Genomic DNA, 24,279 nt, shown 5'->3' with positions numbered 1-24,279 from the left:
AATTTGTGTACGTACAGGTCAATACGAGATCGTGACTGTACCTAATTACACCAACCAACCGTGTCAAATTGAATCGGAATTCATATGTGTACTATGGAGTGTGAAGGAACTCCGGCTTGTACTACCATACTAAAAGAGTTATAAAATTTGTGATTTGGAGCAGTGTTTTGACAAATGCTTTTGCAAATTTTCTCGGCGCTCCGCGCTTCCGATTCATACGCCAATCAATAAGAAAGGTCGTGACTGTAATAACACCAACCGTGTCAAATTGAATCAAAATTCCCTAAGTGTATAGTCGACTACAGAATGATGTTCCACTCCTCAGAAGCATCAGTTGACTGGAGCGCTAGTTGTGCCGTTTATCACGCAATTAAGCGCCTGTCGAGTGTCGATTGTGAGCATTAGGACAAAGTTATAATTTGTGAATTCAGCCCGTGTGATGCGGCACAGCCTACCACTCCAGGCAAATATTTGCCTGTGAAAAGTGGAACAACATTCTTAAAAAAAAAACGTTTTTTTTTGCAAATTTTCGCAGCGCTTCGCGCCGCCGGTTCGTTAACAGGTCAATAAGAGAGATCGCTACTGTATGCTACTAATGCATTAGGCTAAAAGTGCGGTAACAATATCAACTTCTATGTTTTAAGTCGGTCGATACGTCCCCCCCCCCCCCCAGTAAGAAATCCGTGGCGACGCACTTGCATAGGTGGATTTAACTAAAACTACTGAGCCGAGTGACTTATAACGATAAAGCTTCATCTTATAGAAACGACGAAGACGAAATGCCTTTTGATCTCGACATACTCGCTCCCCTCCCCCGGTCGTCAGAATTCATCCATCAGACCCGTCATGTCGGCCGACCTGTAACCCCTCCCCCCCCCCCCACAAAAACGTTCGCCTAGATCCTCCCTTGCCCTCTGTAGAGAGGAGGCGCCCTGTAGAGAGGAGAGGAAGCCCCCCCGGATCCTCCGCCCCCCCTTGGCCAAATCCTAGGTACGTGTCTGCAAATGTTTTGTGCATTTTGGGAGTATTCGTGTGGCTACACGACCTGCAACTTTAAAAACAAAATTATGCTTCCAATGATATGCAGAAGGCGGGGGTTTTGCGAAATACTACAACAGAAATTGTTCTGTGACTGTCCTGTTTTACCGATCACGATCCGCCTACTTTGTCGATACCGCTATCGTGGCCCTAGAAGTAGTCGAGGAGGTCCCTGAAACAGCCAAAAGGGAGCCATTAAACAGTCTACAATCTTTACACAAAAACTTGACCCTTCCGAAATGAAGTGGGTGATTGGTGAAAAGTGAGTAGGGTAGACCGGGGCAAGTCGCCCCGCCGAGGTAAAACGCCTCACCGATGTTTCTCGGAACTGGCAGAGTTATGGGGAAACATCCTCTCTTCTATAAAACGTGCACTATATGATCATTATATGAGCAGACTGGAAAGAAATTGTGATGACTCTTTCGGGAGATATAGCCAAAAATGTATTTTTTGAGTGATTTTTATGTTTTGTTGTCAGATTATGCATCATGGCGTTCTTTTATGGTCCACCTCAGGTTAACGACTTTTATGTATTTTGAACAACTATTGTCTAACGCTTATCATGCCGGGTTGGTTCGTGTTAAATTATGTCTTGCTGGAGTGCAAAGCGTTGTTCTCTGACCGAACTACGTGATGGGGTAAAACGCCCCAGTAGGTCGCGGGGCAAAAAGCCCCATGAGGCGTTTTACCTCATGTGTTGTTCGGGCTACCCACTTTCTAATGTTCGGTAGCTGGCGAACAGTAAGTTTCTATGCCTTTATGTGTATTTTTCTCAGCAACTGGATGGCAAAGGAAGTATTCTGTAAACATTTGCATTCCAATAATTTATTATTTGGTCTTATGAGGCAGGTGAAAAACCTGCTCATACAATAGTGTCATAGCTGAACACCTGACAGGATGGAATGTGTTAACTTCAGAGCCGTGCCTCCAGAGGTCTAACGGACCTCTCACATAAGATTAAGCCAACTACCATGTTAAATCTGTAATCTTAAGTATGGGGCTACTTGCCCCAGGCCGTGGGGCGTTTTGCCCTGGGGTTGGGGCAAAATGCCCCATTTGCAGTTGTTTCACAAATCACTTCCTAGCTTGGAGTCCGATCATAAGTGAATGAATTTGAGGGGTGCAATTTAAAGTAAAATGTCCAAAGAACGCATTTAGCACAAATTTGGCCTTCCAGGTGATGTGGGACAAAATTTATGTAGCAAAATAAATTATCTGGGGCGTCTTGCCCCAGGCTACCCTACCTAGATTTTAGGAAATTGCAGGGGTACCTCCAAGGAATCCCTAAAACAGTTTGCCAAACTAGGGGATAGGAATCTAAATACTGAATCAATCAAGAAATGGAATCTCTCATCAGCCTTAAGTATAAGAAGAGCATACATATAGGGTAACTATGGGGAAAACGCACCCCTCCCCTAAAAAATCGTATTTCTTATCGACGGATAGGTGTTTTATCCTGTCTTTCAGAACAGTCAGCTGCTTGTTTACGTAGGTCTCTATTTCCGGTTCTGAGTCTTGAGGAGCAGCGTGGGTAGGTGCTGATGTTGGTTTTGGGTGTTGTTTTTGTTGTTTTTACAGAAGATTCCTAATATTTTGATGCCCTCTTTATATCACAAAACTTGCTATTGTGCACATCACTCAAAACTGCGTTTTATTGTCATTCTGTTGAATATATTATGCTGCGGCGTTAGTGGCGCGTTTTTTGTAAATATTTTGTTGACCGGAAATGGAGTGGATGGGGCAAGACGCCTACTCGATGCATGGGGCAAGACGCCCCCAGTTTTCTGAAAGGGGGGCGTTTTGCACGGTGGTGAGAGTGCAGGGTAGCGCCCTGTAGGTCGGGGCCGAAAAGGCCTCTCCCTGTCCTTTTTTGCTGATATATCCTAAACGACTGCAGATATCGTCACCAAACTTTCAGGACTCCTCCGGGCATCCATTTTACACATTGCAACAAAATTTTATTCCAAAGGCTATGATAGGTTGGCCACAAATGACGTCAGAATGACGTCAAGTTCTGCCATGTTCATCATTTTCTGTTGATAGATGGGGTGGGGGCGCTTTGCACATGGGTGTGGGCGTATTACCCAGGGTATGGGGCAAAACGCCCTTTTGCAAGGGTATGCGAAAACCTTTTTGGGGGGTTAAATACCTCACGCAGGTGTCTTTTCTTGGTCTCAAAACGTAGTAAAAAGAATGAGCTACATGATGGTGCCCAAAGGTTTAAGTAATCTGTGTTGGGTTGAGTGTCAGAAGGTTTCGCGCTTAACCCTCGCCCGCACATGCCATTTTCCCATCCTAGAACGCACATGGGGGGGGGTGGTTGCCACCCCCCCCCCCGCGCCATTTCGTTCCTGTTGGAGATAGAGCTTAGCAGTAAAGACCAAAAAGATTATTTGGGAAGAGACAAATCCAATGATACCCAGTTTTACCTTCTCAGGTCAGTCATTGACCTTCCAGGTCAGGTCAAACTAAAAAATGTTGCTGTTTTGGGTCACCGTTGGATATCAAGTGCGCTGCTTATCAAATACCGATGACGATGCTGTTTTCTGGTGCCAAGCCAGCTAGAACCTCTTTGTCACACTATCCGACCAGAATTTTGCTGCTGAGGTCATTTCAGGTCAAGCTAGGTCAAGGTCAATTATATGTGTTTGTATGTCTGTGTGTGTCTGTGTGTATACTGATGTGTGCACCGATTGTTTTTGTGTCCATATCACATGAAATCATGATCTGAGAAGCTTTTACCAAAAATGCAGTCAAAAAAACTTCACAAAAAGTAAATTCAGCTGGCCTAAAACGCAATTATCTTAGATGACCTAGGTTGACCTTGACCCTGACCTTGACCCCTGTACATCGTCGAACAACATGTTCCATGATAGGTGGGAGGCAAGACTGGCAAAAAAGGCCGAAATCAGGGTGTCAAAAGCTCACAAGGCCCATGGCAAACGCAAGATGTTGAGAATTGGCCATTTGGGTCATGACATGACCTGAAAAACAAGGTCATATCTCCGAAACCAAAAATCACAGAAACTTGAAATTTTCAGTGGACATCAAGAAAGGATAGACGAGCAGCTATACGAAAAATCAGCCTTCTAGCTCTAAAAATGTTGAGTGCAGAGCAGAAAGACTGCCTGGGGGGGGGGGGTGGCAACCCCCCCCCCCCCCCATGTGCGGGCGAGGGTTAAGGGGGGCGTTTTTGACCTATTCACCCTACCGTTTTAGAGGCATCACTTTGCATTTGAAAAGAGCGGGAACATACACTGCATAAATGTTGTTTAGCCCTCTCGTGACTGTACGCTTCGTATTTAAACAGTCGCTTGTCTTGATTTGTCTATTTACAATCGGAAGATAATCAGACACGTTATAGATAAGTGTACGGCACGGGGCTATCGCATTGAAGAACGGAAAAACTGCAATCCTAGGGGTGATTACATACTTAGGGCCGAATGACTAATAATTAAACAGAGTTGTACCAAACGTTACAATAATTAATCATATTTTACCACCATACTTTTGGGCTGTTATCTGATACACAATAATTACCTTGGTTTCTACTAATTTAATCTAAATTCTATTTCGCTACTAAGTTGGGGCTACTAATATATAACAATTCTTCCCCCATGTTTAACGTAGTTAAACACTCACTATTCTACACAGGACCCTCGCGTTCAGTTTATGTACAAGTTCATCCGCTGCACTGGTGCGCGCGGTCGTGATGAACGGCGGAGTGGAGCCTGCGGTGGCAGCTCCACCGAGTCTCGCCGCGCGCCTGCAGTGGCCTGGGCAGGCTGCTCCTCGGCGTCTCGCGTCTGCTCCTCGGCGTCTCGCGTCTGCTCCTCGGTAGCTGCGTCCGCCTCTGCTGTCTCGGTGTCGGTCGGGGCGGTGTCCGTGGCGACCTCCTGGGCCGGCGTAGCAGCCGGCTGCGCCCTGGCAGGAGACTCGGCCGCCGCGCTGCTGACTGGTCGCGGCACGATCACTGGCCCCTTGGGCTCTCGTGGCACTCTGTGAGTGAGATCGCTCGGCACTTCAGCACACGACCGATCAGTCTCCCTTGCACCATCACGGCGGATATGGTTGAAATGCCGCCGAAACACTCGTCCATCGTCGACACGCACATCTCCGCTCATCGCCTCGAGTCCTATGATTGTGCCTTTGCACCATCGCCCCGTTGTGCCCTCTATCTCTGATACATATACCCTCTCCCCCACAGTCAGTTCAGGTGCCGCTCGGGTCCTCGGCTCTCTGTTGCCTCTCCACCCTTCCTGCTTCTCCTGTATGTCTCGACGCAGGTCAGGTCGGAGGAGGTCCAAGTGTGAGGAGAGCATCCTGTTCATCAAGAGCTCACACGGCGCTCTACCGGTGGTGGAGTGCGGCCTTACCCTGTAGGCCAACAGAAATCTCGCAAGCCGCGTGCTCAGCGGCCCACCTCCGTCTTTGGCTAGCGCCGCCTTCACCACTTTAACGGCAGCTTCAGCCTGGCCGTTTGAAGCGGGGTGGCGTGGAGGCGACAGCATGTGCCGGATTCCATTCCGGGACAGGAATTCGGTGAATTGCTCACCGGTGAACGCCGAGGCGTTATCAGAGACCAGCACTGCTGGCAGCCCATGAGTGGCAAACGACTGCCGCAGCTTTTCGATCGTTACCGCTGCTGATGTGGTTGTGGTGACGTGGACGTCAATCCACTTTGAGTATGCGTCCACCACTATCAGCAGCATGCGTCCCTCCACTGGGCCAGCGTAATCTATGTGGATTCGCTCCCACGGCCGGCTTGGGAAACTCCAGGGTGACATTGGCACCTCTTTTTGGCGCGGCCTGTGCTGCTGGCAGCTTTCACAGCCTGCCACCAGTTGCTCGATCTGCGCGTCGAGTCCTGGCCACCAGAGGTAGCCTCGAGCCAGCCTTTTCATGCTGCACACTCCGGGGTGTCCTGCGTGCAGCACGTTCAGGAGCATGGTCCGCCCTTTCGGCGGCACCACCACTCTGCTACCCCACAGGAGACAGCCATTCTGCAGACTGAGCTCCTCTCGCCTCGAGAAGTAAGGTGCCATCGTCTCAGGTACCTTGTCTGGCCAACCAAACTGGACATACCGAATCACGGAAGAAATGACTGGATCTTTGGCCGACCACTCCCTAATCTGGGCCGCTTTAGCACCCATGTGCTCTACTGTCTCTATCATGTGGATGACATCCCCTGGCTGAGCTACGGCTTCCACCGGCCCGCCCAGAGGCAGACGACTCAGGGCGTCACTGTTTGCTTGTTTGGTCGCCGGTGAATACTCCAGCCTGTACTGGTAGGCGAGCAGTGTTACCCTCCACCGCGCCACTCGCGGTGAGACCACGGTTGGCAGGGGCTTTGACGGGCTCAGCAGGCCCAGGAGCGGTTTGTGGTCCGTCTTGATGACCACCGGTCTACCGTAGACAAAGTTGTGGAACTTGGTCATAGCAAAGACTATTGCCAGACCCTCGCGGTCTATCTGGCTATAGTTCTTTTCTGCTGGGCTGAGTGTGCGAGAAGTGAAGTACACAGGCCTCTCTACTCCGTCCTTATCCACCTGAGACAGCACAGCGCCCACACCATACGGACTAGCATCTGCGCTGACCACGCACGGTTTGTCGACATCATAATGGGCCAAGCATGGCGCTTTACAGAGCAGCTCTTTGGTTCTTTGGAATGCAGCAGCCTGAGCCTCACCCCACTCCCATGGCACACCCTTTTTCAGCAGCGCATACAAAGGTGCTGCTGTTGTGGCCACACTATCCAAGAATCTGTTATAGTACAGCAGCAGTCCCAGATAGCTTTTTAGCTCAGTCACATTTGTGGGCTCAGGTGCATCCAGCACTGCTTTTGTTTTCTCAGCTGTGGGTTCGATGCCATTTTGACTGACCTTGTACCCCAGGTATGTCACTGTGGGCGACATCCAGGTACACTTGTCTCTGTTGACCTGGAGACCCATTTCCTCCAGTCGTCTCAGCACCTCCTCCAAATTTCTCAGGTGCTCTTCCTCTGTGGCGCCTGTTATGCAGATGTCATCTAAAAAGACAGCCACATGAGGGATCCCAGCCAGTGTTGTCTCCATGAGACGCTGAAAGAGTGCTGGAGCTGAGGAGATCCCATACACCAGTCTTTTAGCTGCGTACAGACCCCTGTGGGTGTTGATTGTGGTGTACTGCTGACTCTGCTCGTCAATGGGCACCTGCAGATAGGCAGCCTTGAGGTCCAGGATTGAAAAAGATTGCCCCCCTGAGAGTTTTGTCAGCAGCTCATCCACCCTCGGCAGTGGGTACTGGTCGAGGCAGATCGCTTTGTTCACCGTCAGGTCATAGCTGCCACAGATTCTCACAGACTTTTGGTCTGATTTTAGGATTGTGACTGTTGGAGCTGCCCACTGTGCCGTGTGCACTGGCACCAGCACTCCGGCTTCCACCTGTTTGTCCAGCTCCTCATCAACCAGAGCTCTGAGAGCTAGTGGGACTGGCCGGGCTGGAAAAAACTTTGGTGGTACATCAGGTTTCACCACCAGTGACACCTCAGCTTTGCAGCCCTGAGGCTGGGGTTTGAATACCTCTCCATGCTTTTCCAGCACCGATTCGAGAGACGGCCCCTGACTGACCATGAAGAGCTCATGCCAGTTCAATCGGATTTGGCACAGCCAATCCCTACCCATGAGAGTGGGACATCCGTGACTGCCCTCCACTACCACCAGTGGCAGCACCTCTGTTTGCCCGTGGTAGGCCACCTTCACGTACACCTGTCCAATGACTGTGAGTGGAGTCCCCCCATAAGCACACAGATCAGGTTTCTCACCCAGTTTTGGGAGCTCTGATTCACCATAGAGGGAGACAAACACATCACGGGCCATGACAGAGCATGACGCCCCTGTGTCCACCTGCATGGACACTTGCACCCCATTCACAGACACACTCACAACAACAGGTTTAGTTTTGTGATCACTGCTGCCTACTTCATGCACATGATACATGCCATAAGGTCCCTGCTGCCCTACAGAGTTTACAGACTCACTTATCTGGTCAGATACATTGTTCACGAGCTTTGTACGGCACATTTTAGACACATGTCCGACCTTACCACATTTGCCGCAGGTCACCTTGTCTTTCAGGTAGCAGTCTCTCGCATAATGCCCTTGCTTTCCACAGCGGTAGCATTCGCCTTTTAGCTTACCCCTGTCTGCCCTTTGGGGCTGACGAGATGCACCTGGTCCTCGTCTGTTGTGTTCGGTGCCCTCCTGTGCCCGTGCACCTCCTGCTCCTTGTCGGTGCCGGACCAAGTTGACGTCTGCCTCCAGTGCAGCTGGCTGCCCAGTCATGGCCTTTGCTTGCACACGGCACCTTTCGAAACTTGAACACCATGTTACCAAATTGTCAACAGTCAGGTCCATCTCACTTTTCTGGAGCAGCCTTTGCTTCAGTTCCATATCGCGACAACCTGATATCACCCGATCACAGATGTGACCATCAAGCTCAGCAGGTGCAAAGCCACAACGACTTGCCTGCACTCTCAGCCGGGATATGAACTCTTCCATAGTCTCTTGCCCTTGGTTCATCTCATGGAAGAGATATCTTTCATATACTCTGTTTGTTTTTGGCTTAAAATACCTTTTTAGCCTTTGACATGCTGTAGTGACCGACGTCGCTATCTCCTTCTCGTGCCGCACCGCCTGCCCAGTCAGAGCCTCGTGTCCCTTCACCAAAGACTGTATTCACCTTCTCAAGCAGTCCCTTTTATGCCCTCTGTCCACGTCCGCAAAACCCGTCACGCAGTCACCACTATAGAAGACAACACAACTGTGGCGCACAACAAAACTGAATCGTCTCTTCCAAGGCCGCGGATAACGCAGTCACTAAATCACTGCCGTATCCGATACTACATATCCCCTCCCTTAAGGAATCCCCACGGTTACATGACACACAGGTGTACTTTACCCCGGACTATAACGGTCCGGCGCGTAACGACGCCGACCGCGGGCCGAGGGCTGCAGCTCGCGATCCGTCCGCCGCGCCGACCTCCGGGGTGACCCCGAAGCGACGTCGCTCGCCCCCGAGCAGTCGGGCCGGCCCTCCACCGACGGCGACGACCGGCGGCCAGTCGGCGATCGAGCCGCACTTCGCCGGGTCCGTCCCGTAGTCGGCGTCGACGTGACGTCCGTCGGCTCCGGCGTCGCCGGCCCGGGACCGGCCCCGGGCGGCGCCGCCCGGTCCGCACGGGGCGGCGAGCACCGTGGAGGCGAGACCGGCGGCGGCTCCGAGCCAGTGCCCGGCCGCGCCGCCAGGGGCGCGCTCAGCGGCGACGGCGCGTCAGAGCCGACTTGTCCGGCCTCCGACCGCACCGCAGGGGGCGCGCCCGGCGCGCCGGTCGGAGATTCCCCATCTGGAGCTCGTTGTCCGGTGTCTGGAACGCGCGCCAGGTGTGCGGAGTTCCACCTTGTGCCGTTCTCCAGCTCGAACGTGCCAGCGGCCACTTGCCGCGTCACCTTGAGCGGCTCTGAGAACTTGCGGTCGTCCTTCCTGATGTGTCCCGGTATCTTCACACGCACCACGTCTCCAACCTGGATCCGGGTTGGGCGGACGGCCTGCCGGCTGTTGTAGTTGCGGCGGTTCCGCCGCTGTTGCCGTTCAACCCTCCGGTGAACTTCTCGGTCGGGTGAAGCAGGTTGGCCGATGACTGGTAGGTCGAGCCGCATCACCCGGCCGTGTAGCAACTCAGACGGCGCCCTGCCGGTCGTGCAGTGTGGGGTGGCCCGGTACCTCGCCAGCTGCAGCTGGAGGTACTGCTGCAGCGACACTTCGCTCTGGTTAACAGCAGCCACGAACCAGGTCTTCAGCGTCCGGTTGAACCGTTCCACTGCGCCATTTCCTCGGGGCCAGTAGACGGAAGACCGTCGATGCTCGATGTTCCGCTCCTTGAGGTAGGTACGGAACTGGTTGCTGGTGAATTGGGTGCCGTTATCTGTCACGATAACGTCCGGATATCCCTCCCGGGACCAGACAGACGACAAGATGCGGATGATGTCCGATGTCGTTACCGTCGACGTGAGACCCACTTCAACCCACTTGCTTCCGTAATCGGTCAACGTCACAGCGAACCGCGCGTGTGCTGGCGCTCCGGGCAGCGGTCCGACGACGTCCAGTCCCAGCTGGGACCACGGCTTGTCCGGGTAGGGTACTGGTTGCAGCGGCGTCTTCCTCACCGCCTGGCTGAGGACCTTGTCGCTGGCCTGGCAGCGGTCGCAGGCGCCCACCAGGGCCGCCACGTCCCTATCCATCCCTGGCCACCACGAGAGGCTGCGCAGCAACTGCTTGGTGCGTACGACCCCATCATGGGCCCGATGGGCTGCTGACAAGTACTCCGCTCGCAGTGCGCTGGGCACTATCACCCGATCCGGTCCTCGGAGGATGACGTCATCAGTGCGAACTTGCAGTTCGTGACGAACAGCGAAGTACGGCTTCACCTCCGGCGTGCAGCGCTTCGCCGAGTCCGGCCAGCCTCTGGCGATGACGTCCCTCAACTGCTGCAGGACAGGATCCGTCTTCGACTCCATTCGCACCTTCTCTTCGGTGAGGACGGCTTCTCCTGCGGCTGCCTCTGCATAGACGAGCGCCACGACGTCCTCGCCCGAGTCGTCCTCCGACGGTCCGGGGCAGCTGAGCGGCAATCGAGACAGGGCGTCTGCCACGGGGACGCTCCCCGTGCTCCCAGCGGTGTAGACAACCTCGTAGGCGAACGGCTGCAGACGCGCCTGCCACCTGGCGATCCTCGCTCCGGCTCTGCCGGAAAACTTCGGCGAGAGCAGGGTGGTCAGTGCGGAATGGTCGGTCCGCAGGGTGAAGAATCTCCCCCACAGGTAGAGCTTCCACCTCTCGATGGCCTGGACGGCGCTGAGGGCCTCACGCTCAGACACTGAGTAGCGCTGCTCGGTGTCTGTGAAGCTCCTCGACCAGTACGAAACTGGGTGCTCCGTGCCGTCCGGATGCACCTGAGCCAGCACCGCCCCGGCGCCCCGGTCAGAGGCGTCCGACGTCACGATGATCGGCAGTGCAGACTGGAACGGCTGCAGGATCGGACGACTGGTGATCAGCCTCTTCACCGTCTGGAAACTCTCTTCAACTTCTTCAGACCAGGTGAACTTCACGTTCTTCCGCAGCATACAGGCGAGAGGCCGAACGACGTCAGCGTAGGCTGGGATGAACTTGGCAAACCAACCGGCGAGGCCCATGAAGCTCCGCAGCTCCTGCACGCCCGTGGGCCTCGGCGCGTCCCTCACCGCCTGCACCGTGGAGTCTGACGGAGTGATGCCACTTGCTGTCATCCGGTGACCACAGAAGTCCACTTCTGCAGAGGAGAACACCGATTTCTCCATGTTGATGGTGACGTTTGCAGCTCTCAGTCGGTCCAGCACCTTCCGTAGACGCTCGTCATGCTGTCTTCGGGTCTTCCCAGAGACGAGGATGTCGTCCATGTAATGGCCACATCCAGGGATGCCATCCAACAGGTCATCCAGCAGCTTCTGGCAGGCTGAACCAGCTGACACCAGTCCGAACGGAACCCTTCGGAACCGCATCAGCCCATCATGAGTGATAAAGGCGGTGATGTCCCTGCTGCTCTCCTGGAGGTTCAGCTGGTGGTACGCAGAGCGCAGATCTAGCTTCGAGTAGATGACACCCTGAAGACGGCTTTGCAGCTCCTCGATGGTCGGCAGAGGGTGTACCTCGGGAACAATCTGGGAGTTGGGACCACGTAGGTCCACGCAGAGGCGAATCTTCCCATCTGGCTTGCGAGACACCACCAGAGGGCTCACCCACTGGGATGCATCGATCCTCTCGATCACCCCAGCCCTGAGAAGACGCTGCAACTCTTGGGAGACCTCTTCCCTGACGGCGAGTGGCAGCCTGCGCAGCCGGTACGCAGTCGGCACAGCATCTGGGCGAAGGACGATGCGGTGCTCGTACCCGGTGATGGCTGGCAGCTCCGCTTCTGCAGTCACACTGTCCACAGAACAAGAGGCGGGGTGCAGGGTCAGGCCACTGTGGCTCTGGATGGACAGACCCAGGGCTTGCATGAGGTCAAGTCCCATCAACCTCTCTGACGATTTCGTCTCCACCAGGTAGAAGGACACTTCCGCAACTGCATCACCATGCTGAACTCTCACTGGCAGAGTGCCAACAACCTTGAGCGGGGTCTTGCCAAACCCGAACAGCTTTGCATCACTGGGGTTGTACCTGCAGCCCTTGAACATGGCACGCGCAACATCAAGGCTCAGGATTGAACATGTTGCCCCAGTATCCACTTGCAACTCAACTTCGTGGCACTTCTCTCCTACAGATAGAGTCACTGGGCACTTTACTTTACTGAGGTTCTGTGCTTGGCATGCTAACACAAAGGCTTCTTTGACCATACCTCTGCTCTTCGGACGTTGTGAAGGTCTGCGGCTGGACTGGGCTGCTGTGGCACCTGCTGCGCGGTCCGGACACATGACCGCGAAGTGTCCCCTCTTCCCACAAACTCGGCACTCGGCACGCCGAGCTGGGCACTGGAGAGATGCAGCATTATGGTCAGTACGGCCACAGCTTCCACACTTTTTCTGGTTCGGACCCTTGGGTGGCTTGCTTGGGGACACTTTGGCAACAGACTGAGACACATCGGGATGGTTCATCATCATGTGCGACTCATGAATTGAACGCTCAAAGGCTTCTGCAGTAGTCAAGACTTTCGCAAGAGTTAGCTCACTATCCTGCAGGAACTTCTCCCGGAGGCGAGAGTGCAACGTTTTCTCCACCACCACGTCCCGAATTAACTCATCTTCCATGGCCCCAAACTTGCAAGTTTTCGCAAGCCCCCGCAACACAGACACATACTCAGCAGTACTTTCTGTGGGCAGCTGTGAACGCTGTCTGAAAGCAAAACGCTCCACAATTACGTTCGCTTTCGACACAAAGAAAGAGTCGAGTTGGCGAATAGCAGCAGCAAACTCGGTCTCACCTTCTACCTTGACGCCCTCAGGCAAGGTGTCAAAAATTCGCTGGCCCTCTTCACCCAACGCAGAAATCAGAAGGGCTCGCGCAACCCTCGGCGAGATAGGTGCACCCTCACCCGCCGCAGCCACCAAGAAAATGTCCGTAAAGTAATCACGCCATTTTTCCCAAGGCTTCGCAGGCTTGCCCGGCAGCGGCAGCGGCAGGGATGGATAGGGACGTGGCGGCCCTGGTGGGCGCCTGCGACCGCTGCCAGGCCAGCGACAAGGTCCTCAGCCAGGCGGTGAGGAAGACGCCGCTGCAACCAGTACCCTACCCGGACAAGCCGTGGTCCCAGCTGGGACTGGACGTCGTCGGACCGCTGCCCGGAGCGCCAGCACACGCGCGGTTCGCTGTGACGTTGACCGATTACGGAAGCAAGTGGGTTGAAGTGGGTCTCACGTCGTAGTTAGGCATGAGCACGGCAAAATCAAGATACTGGCCTTAAAATTAATACCATCTCATCCTCGTCGCCATAATGTAGTGACCGACGTCGCTATCTCCTTCTCGTGCCGCACCGCCTGCCCAGTCAGAGCCTCGTGTCCCTTCACCAAAGACTGTATTCACCTTCTCAAGCAGTCCCTTTTATGCCCTCTGTCCACGTCCGCAAAACCCGTCACGCAGTCACCACTATAGAAGACAACACAACTGTGGCGCACAACAAAACTGAATCGTCTCTTCCAAGGCCGCGGATAACGCAGTCACTAAATCACTGCCGTATCCGATACTACACATGCCTCTTTGTAGCAATCTAGAGTCTCATCAGTTTCTACCACGGCCAGAGTCTCGAACAGATCTTGAATATCCAACCCCAGGATGTGCATTAGCGTGGCCTTTTTCTGCTCTGGGCTAATGATGCCACTAGCTACAAAGTAGTAGTCCAAACCTCGGAGCCACCGATCAAAATCCTCGCCCTTTTTGTACGGCTGAACGTTTGGCACAGTCGCCATTCCTGCGCCACAGTTGTCACCACAGAGGTACTCACGGCGTTTTTTTGTGATTTCTTCGTCACTCAATCCTTGTCGCCAATTGTTTAGCCCTCTCGTGACTGTACGCTTCGTATTTAAACAGTCGCTTGTCTTGATTTGTCTATTTACAATCGGAAGATAATCAGACACGTTATAGATAAGTGTACGGCACGGGGCTATCGCATTGAAGAACCAGGCCCATGTCGTCCCCTATCTCCCTGTGTGTCCAAGTGCACAGATGACGTCACACGAAGGGGTGGAGTCAGGGGCGGAGCCTAGCGCAACGGCCGCCATATTTGAATTTGTTTTATAAGAATGTAATCTATATTTTGGCCTTCAGTCAATTGTTATCGATAGTTTTATGAACGGTTAGCTGTAATGTAAGTGATTTTTAAAGAAAAAACACATATTCTGCTTGCAATTTCGGTTTGAGTCCGACCCGCGCCTAGATTCGAGCGCACGACCTTTGGATCACGGTGCAAGCATCCTAACCACTACACTACCGCGGCGGCGCAGCGGCCGGCGGAAGGGAGGCTGCGGAGGCATGAGGGCTTTTTTACGCATTTTCGGAAAAACTAATGGGTGTAGTGAAAAACCGCTCTTAGATAATTCAAAGAAAAATGTCTCGTCTTTCCGATGAGGCACTTAGTTTTGTGCTAGCTCCAACAGAGTTTGTTCTATAGCGCTTCAAAAATCGCCCATTTACATGGGACTCAAACGGGGCTTCAAGACTTGCCCCCAGATGACGTCACAAGCTGATGTCACGATCAGGTAGAATCGCCGGACGACCCTACCTGGTATATAGGGCCTTGTGAAGAACGGAAAAACTGCAATCCTAGGGGTGATTACATACTTAGGGCCGAATGACTAATAATTAAACAGAGTTGTACCAAACGTTACAATAATTAATCATATTTTACCACCATACTTTTGGGCTGTTATCTGATACACAATAATTACCTTGGTTTCTACTAATTTAATCTAAATTCTATTTCGCTACTAAGTTGGGGCTACTAATATATAACAAATGTGGTTGCAAAACGTTGAGCCGGAATATAAATACCTACGCCTTATTTTATAAGCTTGAACTTGGATCCAGGGGGAGAGAATAAGTCATATCACTCAAGTCATAGACCCGCTTTTCACCACCATGGTCCACGCTCCCTCCCGCCCCCGGTCAACACCTTTTCCACTGCTGGTTTTTCCTGCCCCCCCCCCGCTCAGCAACTTTCGTCGCCGCCCCACCGGCGCGGCGTCCGGGGTTCAGCCCCCCCCCAACCTATTTTGCGATCCTACACCCCTGGGGCCTATGGTTTTGGACCATTCTGGTCCGATTGGTCCAGTCAGAGTGAACGAATCGCCAAAAAACGAAAAACGGCACCTATATAAGTTCTTTACTAATAAGTTCTTTATGGTGAAAGAATTATCCAAATCGGTCTAGTAGTTACTGAGTATGGGCTCGTCTGCCAGTCTTGTCTGCTTTTTAGACACTCCCTTTTGAGGGCCTTGGTGGGCTTCTTCCTCTGCATCTCTGATTGGCCGATTATTATTTTTTGTTGATGCTGCTAGCTGTTCGGTTGTTTCGTACAGGAATTGTCCTTGATGCGCCATAACTGTCCGTTTTAGATTCCAAGATTGGGGAGCACTTGGGGAGAGAGAGAAAAATAACTTTATTTTTTCCTAATTCAAATTGAAATTGTGTGGTGTGACTCAAGGGTTTAATAGCCAGCCAAAGACCGTCGTATATATAGCCTTGGACTCAAGGCAAGTGACTTATCATTATGATTGCTTGGTTGTCAGTTGTCACTCTCGCCATTAGGTACCTACCTATCTGTTAAGTAGAGAATAAATCAAAGTAGGTGCTAACTGCTAATAGATAGGGAGAACCGTCCAAAACGCCCCCTAAAAGTGTCACCTCTTAACTGGTTATTTCGCCATGTGTCAAGTATTTTTGAAGGAAAGGCCCGAAGGGTGCGCCTAAAACTATGTACCGTATCATGAATAGAGCTGGTCGGCCCCCCCCCAACAGGGCACGCGCTAACGTCCTTTTAACTTAGGCTACAAGGGCCCTTTTGACAGGGACCCTTTCAACCCAGTCATCCAAGGGCCCTTTTGACTGCAGACCCCCCTCCCGAGAGAAATCGTGGATATGCCACTGCACATTTTTGCCGCTTACCTTGGAATATTTATGCTGAAATAGAAATTCCAATAAAGCTTTGGCTTCAATATTTATTTCTGTACCAGAGTGGAAAAAATCAATGTTACCATAAGCATGTCTGGCATAATAGGAAAACTGTGTCATAATTTTGACGCTGCACTAATTTTTTTTTCTAAGCCGCCACCCATTATCAGGTGACCAGGAGTGCCCCCTCCCTCTATCCCAGCGACACACAGAACCTCACATTAACACCAGAATAACTTAAAATTTCAAGTCGCGGCACTCCCAGCTAGGAAATGAAATGCAACATAAAAGGCAGAAAAAGAGGGAGTCCAGGGTTAGTATGGATGAATAAGAAGCAAAGTAGTCAACACTGCAAACAGTGGTGACTGCCCTTTACTGAAAGCCCCTCCTCATTCACTCGCTCACATTCGTAACATTCATACATAGAAACCAATAGGAGAAAAAGGCTTGGTCACTGGGGATTTTGCTTTTTTTTAAAGGGGATTGAAAGGGGATTTTTTTTAAAGGGGATTCTGATTTCTTAATTTTGTGCTTTAAGCAGCCCCAAAGTTTTGATGCAGCATCTAGCACAATTCTGTGCACTGAAATTTGGGTGTACTGATAGATGCAGGAATTTTGGGGTAAACTGATGATTTAAGAAATTCTGGCACAAGATGATAAGACACAAACCTAACAAAAGCTAACTTCACTTGCTCCACCCTGCAGTCTGCATTTGGCCAAACTTCAGATTAAAGGGACCCTCCCACCTTCAAAAAAGTTAATGAATTGGCATGAAAGTGATGTCACTCGGTTTAGAAAGAGCAAAAACAAATATCTACCAAATTTCATCGAAAAATATTCACTGGTTTTCAAGATATTAGACTTTTACTTTTGTTTACTTTTTGGGATCTCCGCTGTTCCTAGCGACTTTATTTGAAAGTGCGGCATTTGTTGCGCGCAAAGCAGCATATACCACCGCGTGCTACAAAACGTTTTAGTCAAACATTTCCCGGACGTTCGAAAGCCTGATGACGTCATCAGATTCCCGTAATGGTTAAGAGATAGGGACCACGCTGGTCCCACCCTGCAAGTAAAGGGAAGAAATTTCTTGAACACCATAAAGCTGCGGCGGTTGCGACCAGGATAAATGGTGGTTTCTGAGCCTGGCCGCAAACTTGGCTATCTCAACTCAAAACTAATGTTAAGGTGGGAGGGTCCCTTTAAGCATTGGTACCTACTTTTGAAAAAGCAGTTACATGGTTTGGTTTATCTTTTTAGTTCTTCATTTCAAACTTTTTGATTATGCCCTGTTCTGTGAAAGGAATTCCATTAGTTCATAGATCCAGCATCTTCCTAACCAATACCTAACAAGATGCTGCAATCTGCATCCTAACTTAACATGCGCAAGCCATAATAAATAATGGCAATTAAAACTGATTAGAGTAAGATTGTCTTCAGGTTGAGGCGGGGGACAGCCAACGCGGGAAGCATTTCAGTCAATTTTGTATAAACACACTCGCAAGTCATAACTCAAAATGATACCAGCTGATTTTCATACTTCTCTCACAATAAAATTACCAATATGTATGTACATTTTTTGTGTTACCTGTATGTACATTTCTAAGTATTCACAGGGATCCTGACATGGATCGATCGTTAGCAGTGTTACATAAGTAGCGTAGGTAATGCTAGGACGGAACCATCCGGTGCTGTCACCGAGAAGTAGAACCGGCCGGCGGCGGCGCGTTCCGGCGAGATATTTTTTACTTATATGTGCCTATTTACTCATGAAGACAAAGCTACAAACTTATTGCTACTTCTCTTGTTGCAGACTCATAATGGATGGTGTACCAGTGAAAATAAGTGAAATGTGTCGTCCTCCGACAAAGGTTCATCTACCAGCTCCTCTCCGTGCTCTGCCACCATCAGAGCTGCCTGCCCAACCAGTAAGCCTTCTTATTAACTCGCAATTGGTTGGATTGCTGACGTGACGCATTGAATTGGATTGTTGCTGGATTGTTGGATGGATTGGATGGATTGCATTGAATTGTTGCTGATGTGACAGGTCTGAGGCAGGGAGTTTTCGTGGATGAGTGCCTGGGACGGCGCAGCTATGACTAAATGTTCGAATGTTTTAGTCATAGTTTAGAATGTTTTAGTCAATGTTCGTAACGAATTTAATCACAGGTCGTTTATGATTAATTCGCGCTCGTGCTGGGCACAGGATTGAGCAACGAATTGAAGTTACTGAATCTGTTAATGTTTGTGACCCACAGCCTACGATCAGTGTGAATGTCGCGAGAAAATCGTTCCCAGGATAGGATCTGTCTTTTCTTTTTGGCACCGACGTCGGCATTTCACTTTTATCACGCGACTTGGTAGTAACTCGTACCTAGCTATCTTTAGTAGACCGTACATGTCTCTACCGCCACAGGACAGCCTCTTTCAATTTAGGGAGAAATTTTTATCAATGTCGAAATGCCCTCAAGTGTCGAACTTTCCCTTGAACGTTCGTTGTAGCTGATGTGGCAGACCCTATCGTATCCTGTCAGATTACGGAACAGACACAGGAGACATGAAGCACTTCTTGCTCTTCCGTCCTGTCCTATGTTGAATTGTAAATGATATAAGCTATATATGATAAGAAGCTAACATAGTGCTGCAGCAACCGTACATTGAAGACACCGATAAAGTCGCCGACAATTTCCTATTCGATAATGACAATTTCCAGACAATGGAGGAGAAGAATGCTTATTTCAATATTGAAGTGTAGAAATGAACAATGAGTGCTAATCCAAACAAAAACTAAAAAGGACCGATGAAACAGAAGACGACCCAAAATAATGGAGTGGTGTTGTAAAGCCAGAACCCCGAGAAAATTCTGATCTGATCCTTGGGAACGATTTTTTCATGACGTTTAAACTGATCGTTGACTGCGGGTCACAAACACTGACGGATTCAATGACTTCGATTCGTTGCTCAATCCTGACAGCGTCCAGCACGAGCGCGAATTTAATCACAAACGACATATTGCAATTAAAATCGTGCCACCCACCTTTCTTGGTAGCTTGCGTTATGATAAGGCCCCGGCCAATTGCGAGAGTTACATATACAACTGTCAGTTGTTGAGATATTGACTGGTAGTTGCAGCCATATAACATTACTAATGCTTTTTTTGTTTCGAATAAATCCACATATTGGCTTTATATTGCACCTTGCTATTTGTATACAGCGTTTTACAGCGATTATCGATGTTATGTAATTACATGGTCAATTCAGCTCTCATGTGATTAGCTGTTAATCGGTCCTTCACCTCTGTATGGATTGTAGAAACATTCGTCATGATTTCCAATTCCAAATCCTTAGATTTTTTGTAGTACTCAGCCATACCCTTGGTTCTCCATTTATTTTGTTCCAGATAACATTCGAGCTGGAGACCAAAGCTCTGCATTGGGTGCAGGAGCGCAGGCGCAACCTGTTGTCGGAGCGTGCCGGTCGGACGGAGCGGCTGCACCTGAAGGAGCAGGCCCAGAAGCGTCGGCGGGAGGAGCAGGCCCGGCGACTGGCCGAGGAGCAGGAACAGCGGCGGCGCCAGGAGGAGGAGCAGCTGCGCCGCGAGGAGCAGGAGCGGCTGGAGGAGTTTCGCCGCAAAAAGCAGCAGGCCAACACAGCCGAGTCCACGGAGGCGACAGCGTCCGGGAGCGACACAGCTTCGGCCGCTGCCGCCGCGCCCGCTGATGCTATAACAGCCAACTCAACTGCCAATGCCAGCACCACCACCAATGCCAACGCCACTGCCACCGCACCTGCGGCGGCCCCTTCGCCTCCCCCAGTCGCGGCTGATGCTCCCGCCACTGTCACAAACCACGTAGCTTCGACGGACCCCGAGACCGCCGTCGATCCCGCTCCAGCTCTTGCGAACGCCGCCGTCGATCCGAGCCACTCCCACCACAGCCGAGCGCCAGGCCTGGACGCGAGCAGCTCGGCCGCCGCTCCCGTCGGCCGTCCGGCCGCTACGCCTCAGACCGACGCACGTCCCTCGCCCACCGTTATCTCCTCCAACCCGTTCAACCCGTTCGCGGGTGCGGCGGCGGCCATGCTGCAGCCGCAGACCTGGCGACACCAGCAGGCCGCCGGCGCGTCAGCCCAGCGTCCGGTATCGTTCAACTACCGCGACTTCGAGAGCCAGGCGAGCGACCCGTTCGACAGCGCTGAACTGAAGACCATCAACGACATGGAAGAGCTAGCCAGTGTGTTCCGGCCGCCGGCAGCCGCGGCGACCTCCCAGCCCCGGCTCGAGTACCCGGGTCAGCAGTCTCAGCAGACGCGGCCGGCGGCCGGCACCCACAGCCATCAGTACCACGCGCCGGCCGCGGCAGCCGCCAGCGCCGGCGGTTACAGCTTCTCCGGCGCCTACTCGCCGTACCCGAGCGCGGCCTACAGTCGACCGGCGTACAGCGGCGCTCCGGCCAAGCCGGCGGTGGTCGAGACGCCCCCGTACCGGTACCCGGGCGGCGGGTACGTACCCCCGGCGCCAGCGGCGCGGCCCAACTCACTGGCGGCCGAGGCGCCGGTGCCCGCACCGCCACAGCCCGATGCGCGCCAGCTGCAAGAGTTTTACGCGCGCTACTACGGGCCGCCGGCCGGCGCCGGAGCTCGACTCCGCAGCAGTAGGAGCGAACCGGACCTGAGCGAACCGACGGCAGCGGCGGCCGACGCCGGTCCGGACTCGGACGGCGGAGCGGCGCGGCGCACCAAGTCGCACACACCGCCGCCGGCCCCGAGCTCCGGCGGCGCGCCACCGACGCAGGTGAGAGGATGGGATTTTATCGGACTACTGTGACTTCTGATGCATTTTACTTTTTAATTATTAAAAAAGATGGCAAAGATACTTGGAAGATTTTGACTTTGTCCATTCTTTGCTGAGCCTAGCTGAAATCTCGCTCACCGAATTCTGATCAGCAGAAGCCCGGCCGGTCTGATTCCTAGCCTAGCATTATGCCCGATAATGACAAAGTCTGTAGGCGTTTGTGCCTGGTAGATGGATAGTAACTGCTGGTGTTTTGCGTCGTATGCGCTGCAGTGCCGAGGCAGCTCCGGTTTGATAGATGTCGCTACTGCAGCCTGCAGTCCGCTCCTGTTCCTGTTGCTGACTGACGGGTGTGCTGTACTGCAGGAGTGGCCCTGGCAGCGGCCGGAGCGGCCCGCCGAGCCGGCCCCTGACCCGCTGCACGGCCTGGAGCCGGCGGTGCGCGCTCGGCTCCAGGAGCTGGCGCAGATGGGATTCCCGCTCGACCGACTCCGGAGGCTGCACACCCAGTTTGACGGAGACGAAAAACAGGTGAGACCAGTCGTCAACAGCGTTCATTAGCTCGATTATTATGCTGTTTAACGCAACCTTAGCCCAAGCTGCCATTTTTATAGCACAGAACACATGAATCCAAATAACACGGTTATGAGTGTCATGCATGGTTAGACGGTGTCGTCACGATGTGGGGCTGCGACATAGTGTCTGACCGCGTGGTGATATCTGTGGCAGATGATCGAGTTCTGTCTGTCGGCTCAGCGTCTGGAGGAGGCGGGCCACGCGCCGCTGGCGGCCGAGCGCGGCCTGCTCGAGTGTGACGGCGACCTGGGCCGGGCGGCCGACTTCCTCAGCTCGCTCACTCAGCTCACCGGTCTGGGCTTCCCCGAGCAGCGGGCCGCTGACGCGCTGCGCCGCTGCGACATGAATCGGGACCGGGCGCTGGACATGCTCGTGCAGCGCTGACGGCGCGGTGGTGTCGCTGCCCCGGTATGCTCCGCCGGCCGCCGTGTGACAGCGGCAGCCGCCGGACAGGGAGCGCAGAGGACACGGTGCCTGCGACCGGGCTCCGTCGGCTGGTCCAGGGATCAAGCACCGACCGCTGGCTGATAATGTGGCTGTGTAGCCACCGCCATCTGCAGCACGGCGTGAGAAACCTGCAGGTGGCTCGGCTGGGCGCTGAGCTCTCAGTGATCGCCGACAGAGGGCTTTCCAGCGGAGCTAGGTAAGCTGAGCCGTTTAGAGCGTCCGCCTACGGCCGTGGGCCTCAGCTAGCTGCGGTGTACGAAGAGCTTCAGCTGTCTCCGGGCGTACGGGAAGTATTCTTGGTGCGTGAACCATGTGCACTGTGAGTCGTGACACCGTCATCTTATCGTGAGTCGTGAGTCGGTCGCGAGTGGTGGCTGTGATGTCCGTAATCGTCAGATCTGTAGCGTCGTCACTCGTCGGCGTGCCACGTCTGGCCCGCTCTGTCCTGCTCTAGGCTAGCGGGGGACGAGCGGCACACCGCCTGTCCACCCCCGCTGCTCGGTCAATTCCACCCACATTCCAGGCAAGTTTGGTTCAGAAACGCTGCTCATTTTTGCTTTGAACCATGTTTAGCAAAAATATCCACTCATTTGTGATAAGTGGCGGTGGGTGATGGACGACCAGACGTCAAATAGCGTAAAATACTGCTAAGAAAATGGTGCTATTTTATGTACCGGCCGCTGTTTTAGTTTATGTGTACCGTGGGCGGCTGTAGCTGTAACCATTTGGATCTGTGCGCGCTCGTTCAGTTCTTGTGCGTCTGCTGGCGGCGGGCGGTGTTCCGCGCCCCGACGGGCCGTTCAGGGAGGGTTGGGTGCCCCGCCTACCGACCCAGGGAGCGGTGGGTGCCCCCGCCTACCGACCCAGGGAGCGGTGGGTGCCCCGCTTACCGACCCAGGGAGCGGTGGGTGCCCCCGCCTACCGACCCAGGGAGCGGTGGGAGCCCCGCCTACCGACCCAAGGAGCGGTGGGTGCCCCGCCTACCGACCCAGGGAGCGGTGGTTGCCCCGCCTACTGGAGACGGCCGTTATAACGACCTCTATGTGGTCTTCGCCTGCCTGCGTCATATATCATGTAAGAGCTAAGAAGTATGCGTAATATACCTGTATCCGAATATCAGCCAAGTGATATATTCCCGGCAGCATTAGTAAGAAGACCGACTTACACCGGAATCGTTTAGGAGTCACATCCGAATCGCCCTGCGGGTAGATAATGAATGTCCGAAGCCGTTCGGTGGTACTCCTAGCCGTTTGATTCAGAGGTTAACCCGCGCATGACTGGGGGGGGGGGGGGGGGGGCTCTACGGAGCCCCGTTCCAGTTTTTCGGCAATATCTCCCAAACCGTTTGACGGATCAACACGAAACTTGCGGTACTCTCAGCGGCATAAATTTGACATCTTGTGTTAAACTTTCTAGCTACCATAGTTTGGCCGGAAATGACGTCAGAGTGACGTCATGTCGGCCGAGTTTGATGCAAAATATTGAACCAGTATAACGCCTTTTGGGGGCGACTAACGGAGCGAGCGAGCGAGAGGGCGGGCCTTGCACGTGCGAAATTGCGAGGGGGTACCTCCAACTGACTTGTGCACGGCACGCTACTAACCGGTCTCTAGCGATGTGCCAAATTTGGGCACAATCGGCCCAGCCGTTCTCGAGATCTGGAAGCGGCACCCTGCACGTGCGCACGTGCAAAATGGGTCCCAACTGACTTGTGCACGGCACCCTACTAACCGGTCCCTAACTGTGTACCAAATTTGAGCGCAATCGGTCAAGCCGTTCTCGAGATCTGGAAACGACCCCTGCACGTGCGCACGTGCAGCAGCACCCCAACTCTGGCACATGGATATGCAGTGCCTAGTGGGTGCCTACCTACATGCCAACTTTCAGCGCAATCAGCCAAGTAGTTACCGAGATATTGCAACAATTACAAAACTGACACCTCTTCGTTTTGCACGTGGCACGTGCATAAGGGGTCACCCACATGCATCGGGAATAGTCCAATACTTGGTAGAAGGAATGAAGCTACCCTACAAAATTTACCGCATGTAAATCGGTCAAGTGGTTGCTGAGATATAAGCCTCGCAAAACCGTGACCACGGCCGGCCCCAGCCGGCCGGCCGCTCATACTCAGAAATTTCCGTTAATCTAAGGAAAGACTACGCTCGCTTCGCTCGCTCCGTAATTATGGCAAACGCTCTCAAGAGCTTAGTTTTAAAGCTAGATCCAATTTATTTGCATCAGTTGACTACAAATAC

General features: G+C 52.8%; 2 protein-coding genes across 3 annotated transcripts in view; one reads left to right on the top strand and one right to left on the bottom strand.

Annotated features, from left to right (window-relative positions):
• The window catches only part of LOC122365948 (protein transport protein SEC31-like), a 36,711-nt gene extending 13,568 nt beyond the window's left edge, over positions 1 to 23,143 (top strand). Inside the window, exons 1-5 of one of the 2 annotated variants that reach the window (XM_043337627.1) lie at positions 15,640 to 15,794; positions 18,023 to 18,137; positions 19,610 to 21,001; positions 21,368 to 21,532; positions 21,731 to 23,143. In XM_043337627.1, coding sequence (XP_043193562.1) covers positions 18,030 to 18,137; positions 19,610 to 21,001; positions 21,368 to 21,532; positions 21,731 to 21,961 — 1,896 coding nt within the window. In that variant the 5' untranslated portion in view covers positions 15,640 to 15,794; positions 18,023 to 18,029 and the 3' untranslated portion in view covers positions 21,962 to 23,143. Of the gene's footprint in view, positions 1 to 15,639; positions 15,795 to 18,022; positions 18,138 to 19,609; positions 21,002 to 21,367; positions 21,533 to 21,730 lie in introns of those variants that run through there. The other variant, XM_043337626.1, reaches the window with a different exon arrangement.
• On the bottom strand, positions 4,311 to 14,217 carry LOC122365945 (uncharacterized protein K02A2.6-like). Its single transcript, XM_043337624.1, has 2 exons — positions 13,796 to 14,217; positions 4,311 to 8,665 (listed from the first exon to the last, which is right to left on the bottom strand). Exons 1-2 carry the CDS (start codon positions 14,010 to 14,012, stop codon positions 4,704 to 4,706), a joined length of 4,179 nt encoding a protein of 1,392 aa, XP_043193559.1. The 5' UTR covers positions 14,013 to 14,217; the 3' UTR covers positions 4,311 to 4,703.
• Positions 23,144 to 24,279: the final 1,136 nt, after the last annotated feature.

The sequence above is a fragment of the Amphibalanus amphitrite genome, unplaced genomic scaffold (assembly GCF_019059575.1).
Source record: "Amphibalanus amphitrite isolate SeventyFive unplaced genomic scaffold, NRLGWU_Aamphi_draft 000774F_arrow, whole genome shotgun sequence".
NCBI lineage: Eukaryota > Metazoa > Arthropoda > Thecostraca > Balanomorpha > Balanidae > Amphibalanus > Amphibalanus amphitrite.
This window is presented reverse-complemented; position numbering and strand designations above follow the sequence as displayed.

Bases quoted from the DNA above. Each gene is read 5' to 3' on its own strand.
- LOC122365945 (XM_043337624.1), bottom strand. From the start codon at position 14,012: ATGGCGACTGTGCCAAACGTTCAGCCGTACAAAAAGGGCGAGGATTTT. The intron at 8,666-13,795 runs GTGTAGTATCGG...TCACTACAGCAT, and splicing joins AGATTGCTACAAAGAGGCAT to GTCAAAGGCTAAAAAGGTAT.